This window comes from Panthera pardus, unplaced genomic scaffold (genome assembly GCF_024362965.1).
Source record: "Panthera pardus isolate Hobbes unplaced genomic scaffold, ASM2436296v1 HiC_scaffold_1, whole genome shotgun sequence".
Taxonomy (NCBI): domain Eukaryota; kingdom Metazoa; phylum Chordata; class Mammalia; order Carnivora; family Felidae; genus Panthera; species Panthera pardus.
In genome coordinates, this window is record NW_026526654.1 from 64,409,196 (window position 1) to 64,434,902 (window position 25,707).

Here is a 25,707-nt window from a genome sequence, read left to right on the forward strand (position 1 = left end):
CAGACTTTGAGATGTGTCTTAATGTTCAAATTTGATTATCTGTAGGCAGCCAAGGATGTAAATGGTTCTGTACAGAAAGTAACTTTTTGCCTCTAGGAAGTGGATGGGCCACTACTCTCATTTAGTTACTGTTTGTGGCTAGGAAGAAACAAGCAATAATGAAGGAGAGGTGGTGGTCACAAAACACAGTGGCAAAAAGAAAACAAGGCCCTGTATAAGCCAAATCTGACCTCATCCACTACTGTTTTCTTCCTTCCCTCCATTCTAGCCACACTGCTCTTCTAATCTCTGAGCCCAGGAATGGTCTCATCTTAAGACCTTTGCACTTGCATTTACTTTTTCCTGGAAAGCTCTCACTCAGATCTGCATGCCTAGCTCCTTCACTTCTTTTAGGATTTTTGCTGAAAGAGACCTCCTCAGTGCAGCTTTTGATGGCTAGAAGATATAATATTTCGCCTTCTCTCTCCTTACACCACATATATTACATATTCCCTTCTCTGCTCCATTTTTTTGTCCTTAATCCTATCCTTAGCTAACATGCCATATATTTTACTTACATATATTGTTTATGTCTATGTCTCCAACTAGAATGCAAGTTCAGGAGGACATGTATCATTAGAAGGGGTTTTGTAAGGAATGTAGCACACACATAGAAAAGTGAAGGAGTCATGTGCTATTTGAGACAGTTTTTGAAAATCAAATGGCTGCTACCCTATTTTGAGAAGAATGTTATATAAAATATGTTGCAAAATTCCGTATTGTTCATATACAGAGAACAAATTGGTGGTTGCTGAAGGGATATTGGATGGGGGAATGGGTAAAGTAGGTAAAGGGGATTAAGAATGCATTTATTGTGATGAGCACTGAGTAATGTATAAAACTGATATATTGCATAATACCCAAAATGATGTTGTTATGTTATGTTATGATGTTATGAAGTCTGTATGTTAATCAAATTTCAATTTAAAAAAAGAACACCTCATCTATAGGGAGAAAAACAATTTGGATGACAGGATTTTTCATCAGAAATCATGGAGGTCAGAAAGAAGTGGCACAGCATTTTTCAAATGAGGAAAGAACTTTCAATCCAGAATTATTTTATTTTATTTTATTTTATTTTATTTTATTTTAATTTTATTAAATATAATCTATTGTCAAATTGGTTTCCATACAACACCCAGTGCTCATCCCAACAGATGCCCTCCTCAATGCCCATCACCCACTTTCCCCTCTCCCCCACCCCCCCATCAACTCTCAGTTTGTTCTCAGTATTTAAGAGTCTCTTATGGTTTGCCTCCTTCCCTCTCTGTAACTTTTTCCACTCTTCCGCTCCCCCCTGGTCTTCTGTTAAGTTTCTCAGGACCCACATATGAGTGAAAACATATTCAACCCAGAATTCTATATGCATCAAAAATATCCATCAGGAGTGAAGGGGAAACCAAGACACTCTCAAATGAAAAAAAACTAAAACACTTTGTCACCAGCAGACCTATTCTAAAAAGAATGAATTTATTTTTCTAAAGAGACAGGAAATGATAAAAGAAGGAATTTTAGAGCATCAGGTAGGAAAGAAGAATATGGTAGAGCAAAAATATAGGTAAACAAAATAGACAAAAGAAGAGGTCACAGCTACAGGGTATGATGTTTCCTTTTTGAGGTGATGAAAATTTCTAAAATTAAATGTGGTAATGGTTACAAATTATTGATAAATATACTAAAAACCATTGAATTATGCACTCTCAATGGATTCATTATATGGTATGCAAGTTATATCTCAATGAAGTTATTTTTAAAAACCAGAATAGTGGTAGCCTGGGGGAAGGAGCACAGAAGAACTTCGTAAGCATGATGGGTAGGTGTTCTATCCTGATCTAGGTGACGGTAATAACAGGTGTAAATATATATCTTAGTCAAAATTAGTCAAACTAAACCTTTTCATTTGTGTACCTACTCTTACAACAATTTACCTCAAGAAAGAATATTAGAGTTAAAAATTACTAGGTAATTTCAAATTCCTTTCCAAAATACTTTTTACCAATTTACACTCATACCAACAGTATATTAAAATGTAGGTACTCCACAGAGAACTCCCTTCAGATGTAACTTGACTTGATCTTCTGCACAACATATCATAGTGAAACTGGCAAAATACAAAGATAAAGAGAGAATTCTGAAAGCAGCTAGGGATAAACAGGCCTTAACATACAAGGGTAGACACTTAAGGTTAGTAGCAGACCTATCTACTGAAAGTTGGCAGGCCAGAAAGGAGTGGCAGGAAATTTTCAATGTGATGAACAGGAAAAAGATTCAGCCAAGAATCCTGTATCCAGCAAGCCTGTCATTCAGAATAGAAGGAGAGATAACAGTTTTCCCAAAAAACAAAAACTAAAGGAATTCATCACCTCTAAATCAGCCCAGAAGAGATCCTAAGGGAGACACTGTGAGTGAAAGATTGCAAGGACCACAAAGGACCAGACACATCACTACAAGCATAAAACTTACAGATAACACAATGACTCTAAACCCATATCTTTCAGTAATAACACTGAATTTAATGGACTAAATGCTCCAATAAAAAGACATAGGGTATCAGAATGGTTAAAAAAACAAGACCCATCTTTTTGCTGTCTACAAGAGACCCATTTTAGACCTGAGGACACCTTCAGATTGAAAGTGAGGGGATGGAGAACCATCTATCATGCTACTGGAAGTCAAAAGAAAGCTGGAGTAGCCATACTTACATCAGACAAACTAGACTTTAAACTAAAGACTGTAACAAGAGATAAAGAAGGCATTACATAATAATTACGGGGTCTATCCATCAGGAAAGCTAACAATTATGAGTGTCTATTCACTGAATTTGGGAGCACCCAAATATATAAAACAATCACAAACATAAGCAATCTTATTGGTAAGAATGTAGTAATTGCAAGGGACTTTAATACTCCACTTACAACAATAGACAGATCATCTAGACAGAAAATAGATAAAGAACAAGGGCCCTGAATCATAACTGGACCAGATGGACTTGACAGATATATTTAGAACTTTTCATCCTAAAGCAGCAGAATATACATTTTTCTCAAGTGCACATGGAACATTCTCCAAGATAGATCACATACTGGGTCACAAAACAGCCCGCAATAAATACAGAAGAATTGAGATCATACCATACACACTTTCAGATCATAATGCTATGAAACTTGAAAACAACCACACGAAAAACTTTGGAAAACCTCCAAATGCATGGAGGTAAAAGAACATCCTATTAAGGAATGAATGGGTCAACCAGTCAATTAAAGAAGAAATCAAGAAATATATAGAAACAAATGAAAATGAAAACACGATAATCCAAACTCTTTGAGATGCAGCAAGGCAGTCCTAGGAGAAAAATACATTGTAATCCAGGCCTATCTCAAGAAACAAGAAAAATCCCAAATACAAAATCTAACAGCACACCTAAAGGAACCAGAAGCAGAATAACAAAGAAACTCCAAACCAGCAGAAGAAGAGAAATAATAAAGATAAGAGCAGAACTAAACAATATAGATTAAAAAAAACAACAACAACAGTAGAATAGATCAATGAAACCAAGAGTTGACATTTTGAAAAAATAAACAAAATTGACAAACCTCTAGCCAGGCTTCTCAAAAAGAGAGAGGGAGAGGATCCAAATAGATAAAATCATGAATTAAGATGGATTTATCACAACCAATCCCTCAGAAATACAAGCAATTATCAGAGAATACTAGGAAAAATTACATGCCAACAACTGGACAACCTGGAAGAAATGGACAAATTCCTAACACCCACACACTACCAAAACTCAAACCAGAAGAAATAGAAAATTTTAACAGACCCATAACTAGTGAAGAAATTGAATCAGTTATCAAAAATTTCCCAACAAATAAGAGTCCTGGACCCAATGGCTTGCCTGGGGAATTCTACCAGACATTTAAAGCAGAGTTAATACCTAACCTTCTCAAGCTGTCCCAAAAAGTAGAAATGGAAGGAAAACTTCCAGACTCATTCTATGAAGCCAGCATTACCTTGATTCCTAAACCACACAGAGACCCCACAAAAAAGGAGAACTACGAGCCAATATCCCTGATGAACATGGATGCAAAAATTCTCAACAAGATACTAGCAAATTGAATTCAACAGCATATAAAAAGGATTATTCACCATGATCAAGTGGGATTCATTCCTGGGCTGCAGGGCTGGTTCAATATTCACAAATCAATCAGTGTGATCCATCACATGAACAGAAGAAAAGATAAGAAACATGATCCCATCAATAGATGCAAAAAAGTCTTTGATAAAGTACAACATCCTTTCTTAATAAAAACCCTCAAGAAAGTCGGGATAGAAGGAACATACTTAAACATCATAAAAGTCATATATGAAAAGCCCACAGCTAGTATTATCCTCAATGGGAAAGCCTGAAAGCTTTTCCCCTGAGATCAGGAACATGACAGGGATGTCCACTCTAACCACTGTTGTTTAACATAGTGTTGGAAGTCCTAGCCACAGCAATCAGACAACAAAATGAAATAAAAGGCATCCAAACTGGCAAAGGAATCAAACTTTCACTTTTTGCATGATACTCTACATGGAAAACCCAAAAGACTCCACCAAAAGACTCCTAGAAGTGATACATGAATTCAGCAAAGTCGCAGGATACAAAATCAATGTCCAGAAATCAGTTGCATTTGTATACACCAATAACGAAGCAACAGAAAGAAATAAACAAACTGATCTCATTTACAATTTCACCAAGAACCATAAAATACATAAGAATAAACCTAACCAAAGATGTAAAAGGTCTGTATGCTGAAAACTATAGAAAGCTTATGAAGGACTGAAGAAGACACAAAGAAATGGGAAAACATTCCATGCTCTTGGATTGGAAGAATAAACATTGTTAAGATGTCAGTACTACCCAAAGCAATCTACCCATTCAATGCAATCCCAGTCAGAGTGCACAGAGCTAGAATAAACACCCTAAAATTTGTATGGAACCACAAAAGACCCCAAATAGCCAAAGTAATGTTGAAAAAGAAAACCAAAGCGGGACGCATCACAATCCCGGACTTCAGCCTCTACTACAAAGCTGTAATCATCAAGACAGTATATGGTATTGGCACAAAAACAGACACATAGACCAATGGAATAGCATATAGAACCCAGAATTAGACCCACACATGTATGGCCGACTAATCTTTGACAAAGCAGGGAAGAGGATCCAATGGAAAAAAGACAGTCTCTTTAGCAAATAGTGCTGACAGAACTGGACAGCAACATGCAGAAGAATGAAACTGGACAACTTTCTTACACCATACACAAAAATAAACTCAAACTGGATGAAAGACCTAAATGTGAGGCAGGAAACCATCAAAACCCTCGAGGAGAAAACAGGCAACAATCTCTTTGACCTCAGCCACAGCAACTTCTTAATCGACACATCTCTGAAAGCAAGGGCAATAAAAGCAAAAATGAACTATTGGGGCCTCATCAAGATAAAAAGCTTCTGCACAGCAAAGGAAACAATCAACAAGACGAAAAGGCAACCAACGGAATGGGAAAAGATGTTTGCAGATGACATACCAGATAAAGGGCTAGTATGCAAAATCTATAAAGAAATTATCAAACTCCACACCCAAAAAGCAAATAATCCAGTGAAGAAATGGGCAGAAGACATGAATAGACACTTTTCCACAGAAGACACCCAGATGGCCAACAAGCACATGAAAAGATGCTTAATGTCACGCATTACCAGGGAAATACAAATCAAAGCCACACTGAGATACTACCTCACACCTGCCAGAGTGGCTAAAATTAACAAATCAGGAAACAACAGATGTTGGCAAGGATGTGGAGAAATGGGAACCCTCTTGCACTGTTGGTGGAAATGCAAACTGGTGCAGCCACTCTGGAAAACAGTGTGGAGGTTCCTCAAAAAGTTAAAAATAGACCTACCCTACCACCCAGCAATAGCACTATTAGGAATTTATCCAAGCATTGGGGCGCCTGGGTGGCTCGGTCGGTTAAGCGTCCGACTTCGGCTCAGGTCATGATCTCGTGGTCTGTGGGTTCGAGCCCCGCGTCGGGCTCTGAGCTGACAGCTCAGAGCCTGGAGCCTGTTTCAGATTCTGTGTCTCCCTCTCTCTGTGACCCTCCCCCGTTCATGCTCTGTCTCTCTCTGTCTCAAAAATAAATAAACGTTAAAAAAAAAAATTAAAAAAAAAAAAATAAATAAATAAATAAAGGAATTTATCCAAGGGACACAGGAGTGCTGATGCATAGGGGCACATGTACCCCAATGCTTATAGCAGCATTTTCAACAATAACAAAATTGTGGAAAGAGCCTAAATGTCCATCAAGTGACAAATGGATAAAGAAGATGGTTTATATATACAATGGAATACTACTTGGAAATGAGAAAGAATGAAATCTTGCCATTTGCAGCAACATAGATGGAACTGGAGGGTATTATGCTAAGTGAAATAAGTCAGTCAGAGAAAGACAGATATCATATGTTTTCACTCATATGTGGATCTTGAGAAACTTAACAGAAGATCATGGGGGAAGGGAAGGGGAAAGAGAAAAAGTTACAGAGAGGGAGGGAGGCAAACCATAAGAGACTCTTGAGGACTGAGAACAAACTGAAGGTTGATGGGGGTGGGGGAGAGGGGAAAGTAGGTGATGGGCATGGAGGAGGGTACATGTTGGGATGAGCACTGGGTGTTGTATGGAAATCAATTTGACGATAAATTATATTAAAATGTACACACACACACAATAGAATACTACTTGGCAATGAGAAAGAATGAATTCTTACCATTTGCAGCAATGTGGATGGAACTAGAAGGTATTATGCTGAGTGAAATAAGTCAGTCAGAGAAGGACAGATATCATGTTTTCACTCATCTGTGGATCTTGAGAAACTTAACAGATGTCCATGAAGGAAGGGAGGGGGAAAATTAGTTACAAACAGAGAAGGAGGGAGACAAACCATAAGAGACTCTTAAATACAGAGAACAAAGTGAGGGTGGATGGGAGGATGGGGGAGAAGGGAAAATGGGTGATGGGCATTGAGGAAGGCACTTGTTGGGATGAGCACTGGGTGTTGTATGTAAGCCAATTTGAGAATAAATTATATTTAAAAATAATAAAATTCAGGTGCTCCATATCTTCCCAACTGTAATATTGATAATCTAAGGGACTAAATATGGCACCCCATTGTGGTTTTAATTATCAATCCATTATTATTAATTAGATTTGTCAATTTTACCAGTGTTTTTGGATACTCATGTTTCAAAAAATAAGACTTCATATTTTATCCAGTGTTCTACTGGCTTGTTTGACATCTTTCATCTCTTAGTCACTTGTATAAATTACAAATACCTTCTATGAGTCTTATCTTCTTTATTGTAATGGTACATTTTAATAATCCAGAAATTTATGATATTGTCAAAAGCAGTATTTAATCATGTGGTTGTGTGTGTGTGTGTGTGTGTGTGTATGTGTGTGTGTGTGTGTGTGTGTGTGTGTGTCTTTTAAAATAAATAGTTCTCTGACACAAATGGTTAAGTTTGTTTCCTATATTGTCTTGAATCTTCCTGGAAGTAGTTGTATGTGTTATAAGATAGAAATATAATTTTATTTCCAAATTTGCTTTATTTTCCCACATGGCTAACTTATTTAGTTTGTACCATTTATGATGGATTATATCCGGAGTCTTTTTTCTATTTCATTAATCATTGTACTTCTATTTTGATGCCGCTGATAGTGTCTTACTGTTTCTAGTTTTATAATAAATCTTGATCCAGAAGGTAAAAAAGTAATCATTTATTTAGGTTACTACTAAATATATGATAAAGTAATGGTATTTCTTAGAAAAATGTTTTGTAAAGGTGAGGATTTTTATCTTCAAATTCCTCAGATGCTTTTTTATTGTGTTAAATTAGCCACAAGCAAACATATCTTTTTAGTTTCAAATTAATGTCTTAAGGGTGAAAATTATTTCACATAATATTTCACATATTATTTCAAATAATAATTTCACATAATAATTTCAAATAATAAATAATTTTTTATTTCCTCAACAACATATTCTTTTCTATTTTTGTTCTCCATTTATTTAAACAATAATTGTCATAGAAGTCTACTAGTGGTACCCCCAATTTAATTTCATTTTCAATTTTGCATATCAGTTTTTTTATTTGATTCTTAATAATTGAAAATGTGAAGTCAGAAAGGATTAGGATACTAATGACTTCCATTGCCTTTTACTCTATTTTAAGGAGTTTGTGATGTCTATCTAGTAACTTGATAGCCTCTACTTTCTAGCTACTAATTGAGTACCAAGTTGTTGATGGAATGAGACCTGGAATAATTCCCAGTCACATTTTAAATTTTTTTAAAGTATTTATTTATTTATTTATTTATTTATTTTATTTATTTATTTATTTAGAGCATGCACAAGCACACACACAAGTGGGGGAGGGGCAGAGAGAGGGGGAGAGAACCCAGGCTCTGTGCCTTCAGTGAAACCCAGATGTGAGATCATGACCTGAGCCAACGTCAAGAGTGGGATGCTTCACCAACTGAGCCACACAGGCACCCTCCCAGGCCATATTTTAATAGGAATGAGTGTTTGCTTTTTTGAATACATTTCACATATTTAAGTATCTGAATGAGAGAGTTATTTCTGGTAATGATTTGAACTTTATTGCTTTTTATAGTTCTTTTTTGTTCTCTAGCTGTTTTAGGAATTGAAAATAAACTATGTAAATTATAAATATAGTATATGTTAAGAAATGATACCATAAAACATTGAAATCCAGATAATTAAGACTTACCTCTATTTCTTTTCTTAATTTTTCATGTGTCTTTTCTTCTTCCTCAAGAAAGAAAGTTTTTTCAATGATAGATTCTTTTACAGCTATAATTTTAGCCTTCAGCTTTATAATGTCTTCCTGCATATTTATAAAATTTAAAATATACAAGTCAAACAATGAATGATCAATATAAGTCCAACATTTTCAATGTTTCTATAATTTAAAAAAAACTAGACATCGTATTTAATTTTGGTAAACAGGATTAGAACATTACTTCTATAGGTACAAAGAATAAAGAACTGTTATTCAAACAAATAAACCTTTGATTTAAAGACATAAAATTAAAACTAAATGTAGATAAGACATAAAAAAAAAGTGGTAGTCATAGTGGCAATTGCCCAGCAACAGTATAAAGGATACTTTTAAATTCTCTAGCAAGAAATGATAGATATTTTAAATTTATATCTCCCCATCTTCAAACAATACTCTAAAAAATAGAAAATGCTTAAGGTGCAATTATTAATTGATGCTGTTTGTATAACAGCATTACGCATACTAAATTGATTTGAATTGGTTGGATCCATTAGCTTAAGCTAGGGCTTCAACGTTTTTGTGAGTCACCAGTTTCTGCAAAAAAATGGATTAATTGTTCACTGCAATTGTTTGAATTTTTGTATTAATCCACACGGGATTTGAGAACAATTCCTTTATGCATTTGTTCATTTGGCATAGCTGTTATATAACTCATGTATTTAAGTTTTTAGAAGTTGTGAAAATAGTTTCTAAATCTAGTTAAAGCAGCTATGGGTGTTTTATTAAGTTAATGATAAATTTATCACTTAATAAGTGTGCTTGAAAAAAGGAGTAATAGAAAAACTTTTGGTAAGTGATATTTCAAACCTGTGCTTGTTTTATGTGGTTTCCTTCTGGATTTTTGAGATTTTGCATAAGTTCCTCTTTCATTGTTTTTAGTTTTCTAACAAGATCTCGTTTTTCATGGAGTGTAGTCATGAATGACCTTTTGCTTCCAGCCTCCCACAAACTATCTTTATGCTCTTTCATTTTTGCATAATATTCATTATATCTTATCATGTGTTCCTCAAAGTCTTCTTGAGCTCCTTCTATGTCAAATTTAAGCTTTACATTTTCTGTATGTAAGGATTTGATTTGAGTTTCCAGGTTCCCACACTGTAGTTTGGTATTCTCGATGGCAGCATCTTGCTGATAAATTTGCCTTTCTGTTTCTTTAGTTTCTGCAGAGACAGATGCTATTTGTTTTTCAAGCTCATGGAGTTCATCCTGTAAAATATTTCAATATTATTATTATTAATTTATGATACTCAAAAAAGAGGATACTATTGTTTTGATCCATAATTCACGATGTAAAATCACAACATAAAAATACATATTTATCAGATATTGAAAAACTGTTATACAAAAAGAACCATTCAATAAGTAACAAATTATCTTATAATCTTGAAGTGAGCCCAGAATTATATATTTCTTACTTTTTAATGTTCATCTAATTCAAAATATTAAAATTTATCATTTGTGTTAACATTTCATACTAAAACGTACTTTACAATCATTTAAATAATATATTTATGGAATCAAAAGTATGCACTGAAGAAAGATAATATGATGAAAATTATAAAGCCCTAGGTTAAAAATCAAAAGATCTATATTCTAGGGCCCTTACTTCCATTTACTAGTTGGTATGATCATATATAGCAAATTTAATTGCCCTATCTAAACCTAAACCTCACTTTATTCATTTATAAATAAGTATAAAGATGTCTGCCTTACCTCTCTGGGGCAGTTGGCATTTCTCACCAGCACCTCCTTTTTTTTTTAATGTTTTATTTATTTTTGAGAGAGCATAAGTCGGGGAGGAGCAGAGAGAGAGGACAGAGGATCCAAAGCAGGCTCTAAGCTGACAGCAGCAAGCCTGATGTAGGGCTTGAACTCAGGAACTCCTAGATCATGACCTGAGTTGGAGTCGAATGCTCAACCGACTGAGCCACCCAGGTGCACCACCAGCACCTCCTTTTTATTTTTTTAATTATTATTTTTAATATAATTTATTGTCATATTGGTTTCCATACAACACCCAGTACTCATCCTAACAAGTGCCCTCCTCAATGCCCATCACCCACTTTCCCCTCTCCCCCACCCCCCATCAACCCTCAGTTTGTTCTCATTATCCAAGAGTCTCTTATGGTTTGCCTCCTTCCCTCTCTAACTTTTTTTTCCCCTTCCTCTCCCCCATGATCTTCTGTTAAGTTTCTCAAGATCCACATATGAATGAAAACACATGGTATCTGTCTTTTTCTGACTGACTTATTTCACTTAGCCTAATACCCTCCAGTTCCATCTATGTTGCTGCAAATGTCAAGATTTCATTCTTTCTCATTGCCAAGTAGTATTCCATTGTGTATATAAACCACATCTTCTTTATCCATTCATCACCTGATGGACATTTAAGCTCTTTCCATAGTTTGGCTATTGTTGAAAATGCTGCTATAAACATTGGGATATGTGTGTCCCTATGCATCAGCACTCCTGTATCCCTTGGGTAAATTCCTAGTAGTGTTATTGCTGGCTTATAGGGTAGTTCTATTTTTAACTTTTTGAGGAACCTCTACAGTTTTCCAGAGAGGTTGCACCAGTTTGCATTCCCACCAACAGCAGCACCTCCTTTTTAAAACATAGTTTTCACACCACCATTCTTCTCTGGTTCTCCTCAGATACCTGAACATTCCTTCTCAATCTCAGTCATTCCTTCAAATATAGGTCTTCCTCAGGGTGCAACCATCGTCATCTCCTCCTCTCATTCTATGTATATTCCTTGGGTAATCTTACCCATACTTACATCTAGAGCTACATGTATGCCAATGATTCACAGAACATAACTGGCTGTTAAGTCCTATACCCAGGTATCACTGGCCATTTCAAATTCACCACGTCCCCAAATCAGACTAATCTTTCTCCCCTTCCCATAGTGTTCTTCCTTGCATTACTTATCTATTGTCAGGACCACAAAACCTTAGTGACATACAACAATACATACTTATTGCTCACAGCTGGAATTGGCTAGATGCTGACATTGGTTAGATTTGCTCAAATGTCTGAGAATTGACTGGCTGTAAGATGGTTTGGCTTGGCTGACTGGGCTGGCTGTGATGTCTTGGCTTTGCTTCATATATATCTTACCCTCTAGTGGGCCAGACCAGGCATATCCTTCCCATGATGATAGCAGATGCAAAAGAATGGAAGCATCCTTTTTATGGAATTATGGAAGAGCTTTTTCAAGCTTCTATTCATAACATCTGTTAACATCCCAGCTAGTCATATGATGCAACTCACAGTCAAAGGGTAACAGTATGCCCACCCGTGGTAATGATACATGGGGAAGGGTATGAATACAGACAAGGATGAAGAATTGGGACCAAAAATGTGAATTACCATACCCCTGGATTCCCAAACTAATTAACGAATGGTACTACTTTGGGAGCCATCCCTAATTATTTCCTCCTCCTTATTATCTATATCTGTTAATCAAATTTTATAGATCCTCCCTCCAAAACAACTCTGCAGACCATCATCCATCCTTTTCTTTTTTTGTCTAGTATGGCCATTCTCTTTAAATAAATTTTTAATTTTGGGAAGGGGCAATGCATTAAAAAGTCAGACCAAGTTATCGTTTTCCTGGCAGAGACAAGAAAGAGAAAAATACAATATGTTGAGGAACCTCTATTTTTATCTCCAGTTCTGATATTTCAAATACCCACTTGATTTTTTTATTTGGATACCCAATAGACATCTCAATTATACATGTTCAGAAAATAATCGACACACCCAATATGTTCCTCCCCTAGTCTTCCCGATTTCAATAAATTGCACCACCTTATACCTAGATACTCAAGACCTACAATTCATTCTTGATTCTTCCCTTTACCTAACTCCCCACAGCCTAATTCAGCAGAACTTGATGGTTGGGCCTCCAAAATAAAATCCCACATTCACTTCTGACCAATTTCTTTAATGTGGCTGGACTCCTGCCTGGTCTCCCTATTTCCATTCCGCACCCCCTCTCCCACATCTGGGCTCCATATATCAGGCAGAAGAATCTTTCAAAAACATAAATCATATCATGTTACTTCCCAGCTCAGAACCTTCCAGTGGTTTCCTATTCCATTAATAATAAAATTCAAATTCCTTAATGTGGCTTACAAAGCCATATATCCTCTAGCCACTATTTACTGTGCCATCCCTCTCACATGCTACTCTCCCCTCCTCCACCTTCCTTTCTGTTTATTAAATGTGCCTAATGACTTTCTATTGGAGAGTAATTGTGATCTCAACCTTAGATTTGTCTACCTTTAGTTATTACCTATTGGGGTCTCTGTCTTCCACAATTCAGTTTTATTATTACTCTTCAAATAGTCTTCTCTGAATTAAAATATAGATTAACCATCCATCCTTCTCCTTGCATTACTCTCTATACATTATTGTATTTCCTTTGAAACACATCAATTAATGGAATTACCTTTTTTATTTTATTTCTTTATTGCCTGCCTCCCCTGACTAGAAAGTAAGCCCCCTGGGTGCAGTAACCTTGTCTATTTTCTTTAGTATTATGTTCTCAGTTCTTAAAATTGTACCTAGTACAAAGAAGGTGCTCAATAAATATTAAATGATTGAATGAATGATGCACAGGGACACATGCACTGCCAGCTAGATGAGGCTATTAACACTATTGATCAATATGGGGAAAGATATTTCCACTGATTTGGTAATCACTTCTTCTCTCTCCTGGACTAATATAATAGGTTATTAATGTTTCTCCCTGGCTTTAGTCAATTCCTCCTTCAATCCATTTCTATCCTTTCACTAGAACTATATTTTTTGTTCTCCTCCCTCTCCTCCCCTTCTTCTTCATGCCCAATGCCTCCTCCTTTTACTTCTCCTCTTTCTTCTTCTGTCCCTTCTTCTTCCCCTCTCCCTCTTCTCTTTTTTTCTGTTTATAGATTTATTGAGGTAGAATTTACATAAACTGCACATATTTAAACTTTACAATTTGATGAGTTTTGATTTATTTTTATGCTCTTGAGACCACCACAATTAAGATAATAAACATATCCATTACCAACGAGCTTCCTCCTGCTGCTTTGCAATCCATCCTTCCTCCCCATCTTTCCATTCTCAGACAACCATTTATTTTCTGTCTCTTACTAAAGATAAGTTTGCATTTTCAAGAATTTTTTATAAATAAATTATCACAATATATACTTTTTAAGTCTTACTTCTTTCAGCATAATTACTTTTAGATACCACTGTATTGTTATATATACCATTAGCTCTTCCTTTTTATTGATGAGTAGCATTCCATTGTATGGGTATACCACACTTTGTTCTGATGGGTATTTTAGTTGTATGCAGTTTTCCAGTGAGTATACACTTTCATTTCTCTTGGGTAAACAAATATCTAGAAGCTGAATGGCTGAGTTATACAGTAAATATATTTTAACCTTTTAAGAAACTGTGAACTGTTTCCTAAGTGGTTGTATTTACATTCCAAATAACAGGATCTGAGAGTTCCAATTCTTCCATATCTTGCATCTTCTTTACAATACTTGGTATGGTCAGTCTTCTTAAATTTAGTCATTCCAGTGGTATAGAGTAGTATCTTATGATGGTTATAATTTGCATTTCCTTAATGATGAATGATATTTATATTATCTTTTCATTTGCTTGTCTTTTGTGGTATCTTCTTTAATAAAATGACTATTCAAATATTTTGTCCAGGTTTTAATTGGGTTGTTTGCCTTCCTGAGTTGTAGGATTTGTTTATATACTGTAAATATAAGCACATTGTCATATGTGTTTTCAAATAATTTTCCTAGTCTATGACAATCCAAATGTCCATAGGGCCCCAACAAATATACCATATATTCATTTTTAAAAGTGTCTCTTGAGTAGAAATTAAAAAATATTTCCGATGAAGTCCAATTTTTAAATTTTTGTGTCCTATTTAAGACATCTTTACCAAACTCAGTATCACTAAACTTTTCTCCTGTTTTTTTCTAGACATTTTATAGCTTTAATTCTTACACTTAGGCTGCTAATCCATTTTGAGTTAATTTTTCCATGTGGTATGAGGTGAAAATTGAGGTTCACCTTTTTTTGCATGCGGCTGTCCTCTACCATTGTTGAAAGATTATTCTTTCTCTAAAGGATGGTCTTTGCACCTGCCTTAGCCAGCTTGGCTGTTAAGCCATCATAGATTAGGTGGCTTAAATAACAAGCATTTATTTCTACAATTCTGAGAAATCAAGGTGCCAGCAGATTCAGTTCCTGGTGATGACCTTGTTTCTGGTTTGCCGATGGTTGCCTTCTTCCTGTGTCCTCATGTGGAAAACAGAGTTCTGGTTTCTCTTCCTCTTCTTTTTTTTTTTTTTAATCTTTTTTTTTTTTTTAAGGCTTATTTATTTTTGAGAGAGAGAGAAAGTTCTGGTAGGGGAGGAACAGAGAGAGAGAGAAACACACACAGAATCCGAAGCAGGCTCCAGACTCTGAGCTGTCAGTATAGAGCCTGACACGGGTTCAAACTCATGAACTGGGAGATCATGACCTGAAGTCAGATGCTTAACCGACTGAGCCACCCAGGCGCCCCTTTTCCTCCTCTTCTTATAAGGACAGTAACTCTATTATAGTGGCACAACCCTCATAAAGTCACCCACATCTTACTTTCCAAAGACCTTACCTCAAAATTTCATCACACTAGAGGAAACACAAACATTCAATCCATAATAGCACCTTTGAAATCAATTGATATGTGTGGGGCTATTACTGCATACTCTGTTCTGTTCAATGGATCTGTAGGTCTATCTTTATTCCTTATCATACTGTCCTGATTGCTCTATAATAAATCTTTAAGTCAGGTAACATATGAACTTCTACACTGTTTTTCTTTTTCAAAATTGTTTTGGCTATTCTAGGTCCTTTCCATTTTCATATGAGTTTTAGAATCAGCAATTTCTCCAAAAAAAAAAAAAAAAAAAAAAAAAAGCCTGCTGGGATTTTGATTAGAATTGCTTTTAAACTATAGATAAAATTGAAAGAACTTACATGTTAACAATACTGACTCTTCTGACTCTTGAAAATGGTATATCTGTCTATTTATTTAGGTCTTTATTTTCTCTCATCAGTGTTTTCAGCATACCAGTCTTAAGACAAATTGTCTTAGTCTGCTTGGGCTGCCATAGCAAAATACCATAGACTCAGTAGCTTAAATAACAGACATTTATTTCTCATGGTTCTAAAGGCTGAAAGTGTGTCAGCATGGTTAGGTTCTGGTGAGAGCTCTCTTCTTGGCTTGCAGACAGCCACCCTCTCACTGTAACCTCAGAGCAGAAAAAGAGAGAGAGTAAGCTCTCTGGTGTTTCTTCTTATAATGGCACTACTCATGTCATGAGGATGACTTCATCTAGGCCTAATTACCTCCTAAACCCCCCATCTCCAGATACAATCACATTGGGGGTTAGGGCTACAACATATGAATTTGGGTGAGGGGGACACAAACATTCAGTCCATAACACAAACCTTTTGTCACATTTACCTATAAGTAAATGATAATGCTACTGTAAATGATATTGCTATTTAAATTTTGATTTCTGGTTGTTTCTTTCATATACAGAAATACAATTGATATTTATATACTAATCTTGTACCCTGCAACCTTCATAAACTCACTTATTAGTCCTAATCTGTTTTTTTTAAAGATTCCTTAGGATTTTCTAAAGATAATCATGCTACCTGTGAATAAAAGTGGTTTACTTCCTCCTTTCCGATATGGATGCCTTTTATTTATTTTCCTTTCATGATTGCACTTGCTTGAACCAGCAGTATGACAGAAAGAAAAGAAGTGGTAAGAGCATACATCCTTGCCTTGTTCCTGATCTTAAGGGAGAAACAGTCTTTTGCCATTAGGTATGAAGTTGGCTGTAAGATTCATAAATGGACATATATGCCCTTTTTAGATTAAGGAAGTTCTACTCCTAATTTGCTGAGAGTTTTTTTCATGAATGGATGTTGGGTTATGAAAAGTGTTTTTTATGCATCTATAATTCTCTTTCTAAAATATAAAGGTAATCATTTGCAAACCCATCAAAACCTTCCTATCACCTTTAGAATACATCCAGGTTTCTGATCACAGTATATATCTCCCACCATGTCTCAAAACACACCCTATGCTATACTGCCACCAAACTACATGTACAGTTGACCCTTGAACCACACAGATTTGCACTGCATGGGTCCACTTATAGGAAGATACACACACAGTACTGTCCACTATAGGAAGATTTACACACACACACACACACACATACACACACACACAGTACAGTACTGGAAACGTATTTTCTCTTTCTTGTGATTTTAATGACATTTTTTCTCTAGCTTACTTTATTGTAAGAACACAGTAATTAATACGTATAACTTACAAAATATGTGTTAATAGATTGTTTATGTTATTGGTTAAGTCTTCTCGTCAACAATAGGCTATTAATAGTTAAGTTTTTGAGGAGTCAAAAGTTATATATGTTAGGGGTGGGCGCCTCTAACACTCTGTTATTCAAGGGTCAACTGTAGGTCTACGAATGTATCAGTGTATCAATGCTACATGCACCTGTGGATTTTCTTAGGATCTTGTCTGGATGTCTGGAATACCATCCTCCTTAGCATCTAACCCTTAAACCTGTCCCAGATACCCAATTATCCAAGTGAATTCCAACTATCTTCTTTTTTTTTAAGACTTAAAAATTGTTTTTATTTTATTTGAGAGAGAGAGAGAGAGAGAGAGAGAGAGCGCAAACAGGGGAGAGGGGCAGAGGGAAAGAGGGAGAGAATCCCAAACAGGTTTCATGCTCAGCACTGACAAGGGGCTCAATAAATACCACAACCCTGGGATCATGACCTGAGCCAAAAATCAAAGAGTCAGATGCTCAAGTGACATAGCCACCCAGACGTCCCTTCAGCTGACTTCTTTTAAATTCAACTGAAAAATCACTTTGTGATCACTCCTTTTTCAGTGTTAAATCTGCCTATACTGTTGACATTACTACCCTGCATATAATTATGTATTTATTTGTCTCCCTCATAAATAGATGATGAGCAACTTAAGAGTGAGGACAATGCTTGGCAAAATGCTTAATAGAAAGTAAGCCCTGAATATAAGTGAAATAACATCTGTGCAACTTATTGAAGATTGAGAAGTTTTACGGATAATTTCTTTATAAACTGCTAAGACATTATTATTTTTGTATTATATTCTATTGCAAAAAATATATTCTTTTCTAAAAGTGACTAATGCAATGCAGATATTTGTAGGAGATCCGTATTACCTTGAGAGTATAATTATCATCATCATATTAATGATGAACTAATACCTAAAGGCAATATCAAAATCCAGCGCTATACTGTCCACCAGGGCCCCAGCAGGATACTTTACACGTATTTACAAATATTAATTCATTTAATCCTTATGAAACTTCTAAGTAGGTCATATGATTATCTCCATTTTATAAATAGGAAAATGGAAGCACAAAGAAATTAAACCATGGAGCTAAAGGTAGCAAACTTTGTCTTTCAAACTAGGCAGCTGAGCTCTAGAGCCTATTCTTTTCATTTCCATATATATATATTTTTTTAACGTTTTATTTATTTTTGAGACCGAGAGAGACAGAGCATGAACGGGGGAGGGGCAGAGAAAGAGGGAGACACAGAATCGGAAGCAGGCTCCAGGCTCTGAGCCATCAGCCCAGAGCCCCACGCGGGGCTCGAACTCACGGACCGTGAGATCGTGACCTGAGCTGAAGTCGGACGCTTAACTGACTGAGCCACCCAGGCGGCCCTCCATATATATTTAGTAATAACCTTTACAAAGCAGATAGTAAAGATATGGTTTCCATTTTTGCTTCTTTAGCTATATTAACAGAGTATAGTTCATCTAAATGTGCTGCATGCTAAACAACAACAACAATAACAACAAAACAAAAAACAAGTATGGCTTCCAGATTCCTTGCAGTGGAATTATGATTATGAAATATAAGGAACACAAAAATGTTTCTTATCAACTTGAAATGTTCACTGACAACTATAACTCACAAGCCATGGCTTTAAAAATACTAGCTTAGGGGCTCCTGGTTGGCTCAGTCGGTTAAGCATCTGAGTTTGGCTCAGGTCATGATCTCACGGCTTGTGAATTCGAGCCCCATGTCAGGCTCTGTGCTGACAGCTCAGAGCCTGGAGCCTGCTTCAGATTCTGTGTCTCCTTCTTTCTCTGCCTCTCCCCTGGTTGCTCTCTCTCTCTCTCTCAAAAATAAACAAAAACAAAAAAATTTTAAAAACCCACTAGCTTAAAAACTTAACTTTTCTTCAATTTAACATTTTAGAAAAAACTATCAAATAGCAGTGAATTTAAAATAATTCTGTGTGATAGATGGGTTTCATATGTACATACTACAGTTGCAATGACATTGCTGAATCCTTGTATATTGGGTGTGCAAAATGTTCCATGACACTGGAATACTTGTATACACTTCATTTAGGGATAAAAGAATAATTAAGAAGGAGTAAACATGAAAAATAGAAGTTTAGAAATTGCCTCCCCAAATTAAGTATCCTCAATAACTTCTCTATTAATAATTTAATATAGTTTTGAAGACAGTAAAGGCTCATTTAAAAACTACATGAAATAGGTTACCTGCAAATGGAATAGAACTTTTTTATTTTTTTCTATCTCTGATGTTTGTGATTGTTGTTGCTTTGCAACTTGCTCTACAGCAGCAGTTAATGAAGATGTGCTTCGGTTAGCCAGAGCTAGACAAAAGAATAAAGTACGTAATACAAATTTAAGTGTAAACACTCAAAGAAAATTAGTGTTTCTTTACTCAAAGTCATGAAAAATGTGATGTTTGTCATCAATAAAATAGATTTAGGGTTGATAATATTCCCTTTCTGACCATAAACAAAACCAAAATCAAATGCCATAATAATACACAATTCAGAATCACCTACTGTAATGTTATACCTGTTCCTGTATGGAACGGTAGAAATATTTTGATTGTCCTATCTATTTTATCCAGACCATTTATACATATACATACAGTGCTACCGTAACAACTATATAGCGATTATAGTTGATGAATTTTCATTATAGGCCTGTATTTCCAGGTTGTTATGCCTTTTCTAAACAACATATAAGTTCCTTCTTCGAGAAATTTAACAGTTCCCTTCTGTTCTATTTGGCTATAAATTTTAACACAATTATCCTATCATACTACCTTTTTGTTGTTGCCTATCTTTTATTTATTTCTTAAGATTGCTTCATTACCTTCTTCAGGAACTCCTTGACTCTTCATTTCTCTGTTGCCTGACATTCTTCTGTGTCTCTTCCCCCTTTTTGATTCACCTTTTTTGTGCCTATAAAATAATCAATATTGATAATTTCTCACTTTTCTTTGTTTTTTTTTTTTTCCTGTCATATATCCTGGTGATCCTGAAAGCAAATTAATTGTCAAAAACCTCAAAGGGATGGCAAGGATATTTCATCATTAGTTCCTAAAATTAAAACACAATGGTTAAGTGAAAAAGCTTTGGAGGAAAACTGAACTGTATTTGAATCTTGGTTCTCCTGCTCTTTAGCTGTTATGACCTTGAGACAATTTAACTTCTTTGACCATCAGGGTCCTCATCTATAAAGCCTCACAGTGCTGTCATAATAATTAACGTAATATAGGTAGCATGCTTAGCATAGTACCTGACATATATAGTGAGTAATTATTATGGACTTTGTCTAGGGTTTCCTTTGCTAGTTCCTCTTCAGCTTTCTCATCTATGTCAGTGTCCCAATGCTAAGTCCTCAGGCATCTTCTCCATACTCACTCTTCAACTGATGTCACCTAGTTGCACAGCCTTAAAACCCACTTACAGGTTTTATCCTATTCATATCTCTAATCTGAACATCCTTCTTGACCTCCAGACTCATACCAAAATTGCCTACCTGATATCTTCACTTGGGTTTTTACAGGCATTTCAATTTAATATAGTCCAAACTGAACTATGGATTTCTCTGTTCACTCTACCACCACCACTAAACCTGCTCCTTTGCAGTCTCCTCCATCTCAATAAATGAAGTTTTTCCTGTTTAGGCCCCAAACCCTGGAGACATTAGTAAGGAGTTCTCTAAAAAAGTATAGAACAGGAGGGAGCAAAGCTAAATAAATGGCAGCTCCCTCTCCAAGAAAGAAAGAAAGAAAGAAAGAAAGAAAGAAAGAAAGAAAGAAAGAAAGAACACTCAGCAATTCAACAAGACTTCTTCAAGATAATCATAAATAAGAGTTCATTGTGGATGTTTCATAGGCCCTTTGGGAAATCCCTTAAGATACTCTCCAAATATGTGGCCCAGGACTTCTGTCTCAATTATCTACCCGAAGGACAAGCCAGAATCTTGACTTTTCTTTTACATGCTGCATGCAATTCTTTTAGCAAAACCTGGTAGTTCCCTCTTTAAATTATATTAGGATTCACTCACTACTTAGCACTTCCAAATACTATCTTAGTAGAGAAGACTTCCCTGATAACCTTCTTTAAAACATGACCTCCCCTTCTTCATTCTCCATTTTCTGACCCTGCCTCATTTTTCTTAATAGCATTTGTCACTACTGATATTTTATATACATTTGTTTCTTCCCATCTCCCTTTACTAATATAAGGTCCACAAAGGTAGAGACCTGAAACAGTGCCTGGCACTTTCTAGGTGTCTGTTTGTAGTCTATCTTCATTCCAATTTACCCTGTTCTACTGATAGAATCTCCTAAAATACTGTTCCTGCCATGTCAACATCACAACCAATCTTTCAACTTCATCACAGATGGCATCTTCTTTAAGAAGTCTTTTTTGATCTTTTTGGGTAGATATAATCCCTCCCTCTTTCTGGTGCAATTTTTTCTATATCTGTTATCCTGTGATGACAGTTTAGGTCATAAAGTAAGACACAGCCAAATTTGAATTCAGATTGTACCACTCACTAGTTTATTAGGCCCAACCTGGGCGTCAGATTCTTTATCTATAAAACAGAAACAACAGTAATGCCTGTTTCATTAGAATTATTGTGAGGACTCAAATAGTGCATGACAACATTTAGCAAATTCCTGCTACTTAACAATTTTTCTTTTTTTATTAAAAAAATTTTTTTAATGTTTATTTATTTTTGAGAGAGAGAGAGAGAGAGAGAGAGAGAGAGAGAGAGAGAGAGAATGAACAGGGGAGGGTCAGAGAGAGGGAGACACAGAATCTGAAGCAGGCTCCAGGCTCCGAGCTGTCAGCACAGAGCCCGACGCAGGGCTGGAACTCACGGACTGTGAGATCATGACCTGAGCTGAAGTCAGATGCTTAACCGACTGAGCCACCCAGGCGCCCCTACAATTTTTATTCTTATTATTTCCATCATTTTATACATATTTCCCCACTAGACTATAAGCTCCAGGAAGACACATACAGTGTCTTACTCATTTTTGTATTCCCTAAAAATTTGTTGGAGAAATCTCAAAAAATGGAAAACATTAGATTTATAATAATAAAAAATAACATAAAAATAATAAAAAATAACATAATAAAAAATAACATAACTTCTTGATCTCTATTTCTAAAGCAACATAAATTGAAAAACCCTTGGGTGACATTTATTTAAACCAACTATTTGTGAAAGGATATATGCTTTAAAATTGGGAAAATTGTAGTTTTTTCTGGTCTCTATTGCAAAAAGGACAAAAGATAAAAAAGAAAACAAACTACTGCCATCTACTGATAATTCATTACAATCATTTAAATCAATGAAAACAAGAGTTTAGAGACTAGACAGTATCAATTTCTTTCTTTTTTTTTTAACATTTATTTTTGAGAGACAGAGAAGACAGAGTGTGAGCAGGGGAAGGTCAGAGAGAGAGAGAGAGAGAGAGAGAGAGAGAGAGAGAGACAGAATCTGAAGCAGGCTCTAGGCTCTGAGCTGTCAGCACAGAGCCCGACGCGGGGTTTGAACTCACGAACTGTGAGATCATGACCTGAGCCAAAGTCAGAGGCTCAACCAACTGAGCCACCCAAGTGCCCCTCAATTACTCTTTCATTCAAACCACATATGTGGGTACATATAATACGTAAGGTATTTTGAGGAATATAAAGACAAATTAAGTGACTCTGATTTAAAAAAAAAAACTGCAGTATTTGATAGTAAATGTTCAAACTATATATAAAACACAATCATTTAGAAAATATACTTTCAACTAAAAAATTAGCTTTACAGAAAATAAGTTAATAAAAATACTATAATAAACTATCATTTTTCTATATTAACTATAATCAACATTGATTGAGTACTTACAAGTAACTGACATTGTTCTAAGTGCTTTTACATGAATTATCTGTATTTTCCCTCAGAACAATCCTATAAGCTAGATACTATTTTTACCTATATTCTATAGATGAGTAAACTAAGACTTGGAGAAATTAAGAAATTAGCCAAAGGTCACATATCCAACAAGTAGGAAGGATGGAATTTGAAACAATTAGGATTCAAATTCACATTTATTAGGCACTTAACATGTATGAAAGCACTGTGATAAGCATAATTTGTGCATTATCTCTTTTGCATTGAAGAGGCAAGCCCCTCTATTTGACCCTTGGGATATTTTTAAAAGGCCATGGTTCCAGCTTTTGGAAACTCATCATCTGGTACCTCTTCCAAGTTAATGAGCAAAATAAAGCAAGACTGTCAAACTCCTCTGGGCTTTTGAGAGCTTTTGGCTTAGAAGCACTACGAGGAGGTAATTGTGTATGTGCAACCATGTCATATAAGCACCGGTTTTCATTCTGAATGGGAAAAGCTGTCATGTGACAGCTAGGCAGTTAAAGTAGCTTATAATTTCATCCTACCCTTTTAAAATAGCGACTTTTCAGAAAACAGAAAATATTACCAGAAACATAATTTTTGTGTGAAACTATTTTTGCTTTCTAAGTGGGTGGGGGAGTTTAATATCTAAAGCTGATATTTAGCTGGGAAAGCTAAAGAAAATTAACCTGGGGAAAGATGAGATTAAAGAGTTCCCTGGAATCAAGCAAATTTTAAATTATGGTCTTTATTTGCCATAAACATGATGAACTCAGATCTGGGTGGTTCAATTCTAACAAATAAAGATAATAGTGGGGAAAATGTCACCCACCACACAAATAAGTAAGAATACACACTTTTCAGGTAAAAAAGACTATAAGTCTTTTCAACCACATGTTTTTAAGAGAAGTTATAACATCATCCAAAGGAACTAATTAATTGGATCATTAAAAATGTATTCATACCTATTATATACTAGTGTGTTGGGATCTGCTAAGAGTAGTCATTACTCTCTTCTTTGACTAGGCAATGTGATTAAGGTTTCAGGATGCTGAAAACAGAAAGAAAAAAACCAGGATTTGCAGTGTTCCTTAACTTGCTATCAAAGACAATACAGGCAACATTAATACATTAACCACCCTGCTTCTAGCTTTCTACAAAAGGTGAGATTTCTCTGAATGTCCACTAGTAATAGACTACCAAGATGTCTTGTTTTAAAGTGTAAACATACAAAGATTGATCCGCAGCTTGAATCCAAGTTTTAAGGGATAGCTAGGCAACTGTTTCAAATAGAAATGATAGGTGTATGATGAAATCCAGTCACAACCTACCTACGTGTTTCATTCAGGACAGTAAGAAGCAAGGTTTTTTGTTTTTTGTTTTTACTCTGTGTACAAGTAAGCATGATTTCTAAACCAAGAGGAGCTTGTAGGTTGAATGGTGCCCCCACACCTATATGTCCATGTCCCAAACTCCAGAATCTGTGAATGTGCTAATTTGGAAAAATGGTGTTTGCAGTTGTAGTTAAGGATCTTGAAATGAGATCATCCTGGATTTAGGATTAGCCCTGAATCCAATGACAGGTGAGAGATGGGCTATGCAAACAGTGGGCAGACCATATATAAATACAGAATTCTGACCTACAATTGGCAGCAACCAACTCAGGAAACCAACCTGTTTCCTACAGTAACCAGACCAGGAAACCATCCTGCTGTCTATAAGCCAGGCTTGTAGGAAGCCAGATCACTATCTCTAATAACAATTCTAGAAGCCAAACAAAAACTTCTGTAACAACTGGCCCCAAATGACCAGTGTTTGCTGGTTTGCTGAATAACTGACAGCTTCCCTAATTTTTGTCACCACTTCTATCTTGGGATCAATCAGAGAAAGCCAAATATGCACACTTAACCAATCGCATAGGATGCCTTGCTTCTAGTTAGCCCACTTACAGCTTCCCCATGCCAATTGCCTCTAATCAGGGTATACTTGAAGATTTCCTTTTTTTCCACTATAAAGCTTTCCTACTTCGCCAACCCACAAGTGATGGTGGCTGACTTCCTTGCCATAGCAAACTCTGAGTAAATAATCTTTGCTTATTCTCATATGGTTGGCCATTATTTCCACACAAGTGTTCTTACAGCAGAAAGGTAGAGGGAGATTTGAGATTCAGATGCACATTAAGAAGTCCATAGGAGGCTCAAGACATGGAGCCCCAAGCCAAGGAATGAAACACCTGGAGCTACCAGAAGCTGAAGAGGCAACGAAAATGAGACACTTTGAAAGAAACATGGTCATGAGAACACCTAGATTTGGGACTTCTGCTTCCATAACTACGAGAGAATACATTTTTGTCTCTTTTAGCTATCCAGTTTGTGGTAATTTGTTATGGCAGCCTTAGGAAATTAATATAAGCTT

The 25,707-nt window shown here is 35.8% G+C and overlaps 1 protein-coding gene across 3 annotated transcripts in view; it reads right to left on the reverse strand.

Annotated features, from left to right (window-relative positions):
- CCDC122 (coiled-coil domain containing 122) overlaps positions 1-21,155 on the reverse strand; it is a 45,849-nt gene extending 24,694 nt beyond the window's left edge. For 2 of the 3 annotated variants that reach the window (XR_008421028.1, XM_019447486.2), the window contains exons 1-4: positions 20,242-21,155; positions 19,612-19,727; positions 9,744-10,142; positions 8,865-8,981 (exon numbers count right to left, since the gene is read on the reverse strand). Coding sequence is in view for 1 of the 3 variants with exons in the window: in XM_019447486.2 (XP_019303031.2) it covers positions 8,865-8,981; positions 9,744-10,142; positions 19,612-19,727; positions 20,242-20,287 (678 nt within the window). In the remaining 2 variants the exon portion in view is untranslated. The remainder of the gene's footprint in view (positions 1-8,864; positions 8,982-9,743; positions 10,143-19,611; positions 19,728-20,241) is intronic. The other variant, XR_008421029.1, reaches the window with a different exon arrangement.
- Positions 21,156-25,707: the final 4,552 nt, after the last annotated feature.